This window comes from Priapulus caudatus, unplaced genomic scaffold (assembly GCF_000485595.1).
Source record: "Priapulus caudatus unplaced genomic scaffold, Priapulus_caudatus-5.0.1 Scaffold767, whole genome shotgun sequence".
Lineage (NCBI taxonomy): Eukaryota > Metazoa > Priapulida > Priapulimorpha > Priapulimorphida > Priapulidae > Priapulus > Priapulus caudatus.
The window spans coordinates 60,322-64,796 of record NW_014577828.1 but is presented as its reverse complement, the minus strand read 5'-3'; the positions used below and the strand labels follow the sequence as shown (position 1 = coordinate 64,796).

At 46.8% G+C, this 4,475-nt stretch overlaps 2 protein-coding genes across 2 annotated transcripts in view; one reads left to right on the top strand and one right to left on the bottom strand.

The window, feature by feature from the left end:
* The window catches only part of LOC106813400, a 10,393-nt gene extending 9,434 nt beyond the window's left edge, over positions 1–959 (top strand). The window contains exons 7-8 of the mRNA XM_014817536.1: positions 245–391; positions 951–959. Coding sequence (XP_014673022.1) covers positions 245–391; positions 951–959 — 156 coding nt within the window. The remainder of the gene's footprint in view (positions 1–244; positions 392–950) is intronic.
* Positions 960–1,005: 46 nt separating this feature from the next.
* The window catches only part of LOC106813399 (cyclin-dependent kinase 7-like), a 7,152-nt gene continuing 3,682 nt past the window's right edge, over positions 1,006–4,475 (bottom strand). The window contains exons 8-10 of the mRNA XM_014817535.1: positions 3,364–3,513; positions 2,360–2,501; positions 1,006–1,721 (exon numbers count right to left, since the gene is read on the bottom strand). Of these exons, the coding sequence (XP_014673021.1) occupies positions 1,693–1,721; positions 2,360–2,501; positions 3,364–3,513 (321 nt within the window). The 3' untranslated portion in view covers positions 1,006–1,692. The remainder of the gene's footprint in view (positions 1,722–2,359; positions 2,502–3,363; positions 3,514–4,475) is intronic.

Sequence of the window (4,475 nt, the reverse complement as noted above, 5' to 3'; positions counted from 1 at the left end):
CAGTGTACCGAAATCACAACCCCAAAACCACGAATGGTAAATGATGCCCGAAGTCCGAATCCAATCGCCATAACTTTCGAAAAATGAAGTAACGTGAAAAACTTGCAGCATTCTCAGCCCGCGATGGTCGTGGTCAACCATCGTTTCCTCGCGACGACGAATTGCGACCAGATTTGCGAAATGCGAAGATGTCTACAAGAGCGAAGACTGTGGGTTGTACTCACGGGGAATTTTTCTCGCGCAGGGGCCGACGAAGAGATGGTTCCCCAGGCCGGAGACGACGCAGAGACTAGAGTCCAGCGAGGACGAGACTGCGGGGGGACGAACGCCGTCCGGCACGTCCGAGACACCAGTCGTCATCGATCGATCAAGTGCGCGCGAGATTCCAGCCGTACGGCACACGCACCTCTTGTACAATTTTTCTTTTTTTAAACGTAAACGCGTTCGTTCGCATCGTTCCGCTCGCTACGTAACGCTCGTGTTCCGGAATGCGATCGAGGAGAAAGAGGAGGAGGAAGGAAGGAGAGGGGTGTGAATGTAGTAGTCGTGTTCTAGAATGTAATAACTCGTTTCGTGAGGTTGTTCGAGTGTAATCAGTTTGTCGTGGAATCGTGGCTCGTCCGTGGCTTTGGAGTACGGTGAAAATAAACGCCGCGCGATGATGGAACGTTTAGAATGATACTCCGTTGCGCAGACCGTTGCTACGAGAAATAACCGTAGCACTCAGATATCATGTATCGCAAGCAATGCGAGTAAGAGCGTGATGTATTTCCAGTACTGGCTGAACACTGAGTTTTGTGATCACCACCTATTATCGTCCTGTTTAATCACACTCACTCATTAGTTTTGTTCCGAATGTATTTTCTGGAAGGAAGGTTCATTAAACTTGTGTTTTAATTTTCATTCGATAAATGCTTTCGTTTCGTTTTGGTTTTGTACACACTCGGCAGTTTGTCTAATGGTATTTTTTTAATATTATTACAAAAAATATCTTTTAAAATTGGCTTCAGTGCAAAAAATATGTGACACTATAATTAAACATACATCACAGGCAATTGCAATCGGTATGAAACATTTTCAAATCTATCAGATATCTCAAGTCTTGCTTCACACTACTACTCTCGCCATTGCCCCTCATTAATGTTTGCGACAGTCGAGTGGATTCAACGAGTGACACTAGAAAACCAAAACAATTGCGTGAAATTAAATGGGGGATACGTTCCCGACTCGTTCTACTGCGTAGGACACCAACCGCTGTCTACATCATTCACACTCGAGTAACAACAATATCACAGAGATTATCCGCCCGCACGTTTCCAGGCATTGTAACATATACGCGCATCGTAACACCTGCTTGCTGACCGATCTTCGCACCACACTAAAAATATCACCCTACCATCAACGGTGCTTGACGCTGTTTCGGCTGACTGTTCCACGTGAGACAGCGCGCCAGCTATTGTACCGAGGTACACTCCTGCGATATGGTTTGCTATGAGTTCACCGACAACAACATCACGCTGTAACACACTACGAGTCGGGGGCTTCGTCAGCGGCTGATGCCCGCTCGTAATACGGCCTTATCGGTGGGTGATGTCTGGAAATGACGGGATGTTATCGGTGGGCGAGGTCTGGTCCAGCCATCCCGGTTTGCAAGGCGGTTCCACACAACCAACGTTCTTCATCATTCCCAGCTCAGAAGACCAGCTTCTTAGCCAGGCCGCCTGCAACGACACGTGCGCAATTAGCCGTAATAGCTCTGCAATAATTAAAAGCATCATTAGCCGATGACCGATTAACGCTAATTAATTAGCCACCGTCACGCCGTTATTAACTGAAGTTGAAACCCACGCGAACATCGCTTTGTCTTAATTAGTCGATTAATTGCGGGCTCATTAACGACTGTACTCTTGTTGTCTCTACTTGTTTGCAAACAACGTGTTCGAAATGTGTATGCTAAACATGGTAAAGCTTCTTCCAGCTACCCGTGTGCATACATGTACGTACATACATATATAAACATAGACAAATACACCGTACTTTGCACCTTATAATGTGCACTTTTTTCGTTAAAAATACCTTGAAAAGTCTATCTATCTAAGGGTCACTGAAAGTCAAAGCCAATCATCCTTTGTAGACACATTATGCATCTATAGAGGTCATTATACATCTATAGAGGTCATTTCACTGCATGACCGCCCACTCAAGAAAAATGCCAAGAAGTGTCCGTTATAGACAGGCATCAACTCTGCAGAGGGCATCCACTAACACGGGTTCGTCCGTAATGGCACAACACCAACAATCCTCCCCCCCCCCACCGGGAGAATTCCCGATATTCCCGGAGAAATCCCGGCAGTCTCACCCGTGTTGTCCATGTCCATCTTCCGCTTTCCGAGTCGCGTGTCCGTTTCCTTGACGATCTCCGAAGTCACGGAGTCCGGCATCGGAAGCAGGTGGCAGGGAGTAGGCGGCGGCTTGTTGCTGAAGTAAGGCATCTTCAGCGCCTGCAATTAGAGCAATTAACGCGGAATCGTTAGGAGCGCGTGCGGGTCACAATGCTGATTAGTTTAATTAATTAATCAGCAGAGAAATCTTTCAACGTGCTGGGTGGGAAATGCGAACCGTTGAGTTATCGTCAGTGGTTGTTTCCGTTCATCTTTCGTGGTCGGATTACCGACTTCGTATTTTGCGAATTACGACAATTTAATTTAATTTTACTCGAAATTCAAGTTGACAATTGAACTGTGTAATGCAAGCATTCACCTTCTCTTGCCAGAGAAGTCAAATGGAACCAACTTTTCGAATTTTTTCAACCACTTAAAGAAATCATCCATTCGTTACATTGCTCGCATTATCGACTCCACCGTTCGAGAACAATTTCCGTGTCGAGCGAGAACTCTAATTTCCCGCCAAACGTTCACAGCAGACTGCCGTCTGATTCCTTGCCGACGCGGCAACTTTAGCAAAAAATCTCGGCGACTACAACGTCCGAACCCGGATGCTCGCTTTCCCGCGCGCGACCCAAGATCTGCCGCCAGAGGACGTTCTCCATTCGATACCTCCCCCGACGTGCGACCAGCGGCAACTTTAGCAAAACATCTCACGGCGACAACGTCCGACCTCGACCCTCTGCCAGAGGACGTTCTCCGTCCGCTTCTTCTCCATCACGCGACGCACAACCACCTCACACAAAAATCTCGTGGCGACGACGTCTACACGGCTCGATTCCTGCATGCATGCGACCCGCCCACGACCGATCACTCGCGACGACTTGCCCTCGCCTCCGACACCACCCACGCACACCGTCAGCGTCCGAACCCCGACGCTCGATTCCCGTGCTGCCGACTGCCGCTAGAGGGCGCTCACCTCGGTGGCGGTGCACCTGGCGTTGGGGTTGACGTCGAGCAGGGAGGCGAGGATCTCTAGCAAGTCGTCTCCCGCTGCCGTGAAGATGTCACTCAGCGGGACGACGGGGAAGTCCTTGAACTGAACGTAGTCCGGCAGCCTCGTGACGCCCTGCTCCCGAGATGAAAAAAACAAAAGCCGCATTATTATTATGATTATTATTATTATTAAATCTTTATTGCATGTAATCAAGAGCAGATAAAGAAGGAGAGCATACAAGGGTAAAATGCTGAAACCATGCTGCAGTATTAGTCGAATTAATAAACTTTTCCCGTTTTATTTTGACGATCCTTTGCAGTATTATTGATTAGCTGTCTTACCTTGTTCATATAAAACAAACCGCATGTCCCTACGATGCCCCTATGCTGAGATAATGAGCGGTGAAGATCTGGTATTTTCACCGATCTCTCTCTCTCTTTCTCTGCTCTACTCTCTCTCTCTCTTTCTCTCTCTCTCTCTCTCTCTTCTCTCTCTCGCTCTCTCTCTCTCCTCTCTCTCTCTCTCTCTATCTTCTCTCTCTCTCTCTCTCTTCTCTCTCTCTCTCTCTCTCTCTCTCTCGCATAACTATAATCTGTTTCAGTGCTAAAAACTTATATGACATGACTATTTATATATATTATTATATAACTATTTGCTTGGGTTCATTTGTGATGATTTCTTCTTCACAGGTCCCCTTTCTGCCAGGAGAGAGTGATTTAGACCAATTGAGTAGAACATTCCAAGTGTTCGGATGCCCAACGAGAGAAATGGCCGGTAAGTCATCGTCGTCCGATCACTTAGTAAACTATTCACTAGCGCCATCTAAAGTGCAGTGCAGTGGTTATGATAATCTAATGAACACCGACAATGAATTTGTCTCACAGTAAAAAGTTGCATAGGTTTGCTTCAGTAGTCTAGTTCTTTTTTTATGTATTTGTTAATCTACTTTGGGGGTTTCGGCGGCTGTGCATGCAGCGTATGAATATAAGAGAAATTCACTGATTAAATGTGGATATTCTGGATGATACCGATAAAAGTCACCTAGCCCAGACTGACTGGATCTCTTTATGACATGCGACTCTTAGGCTGCCATT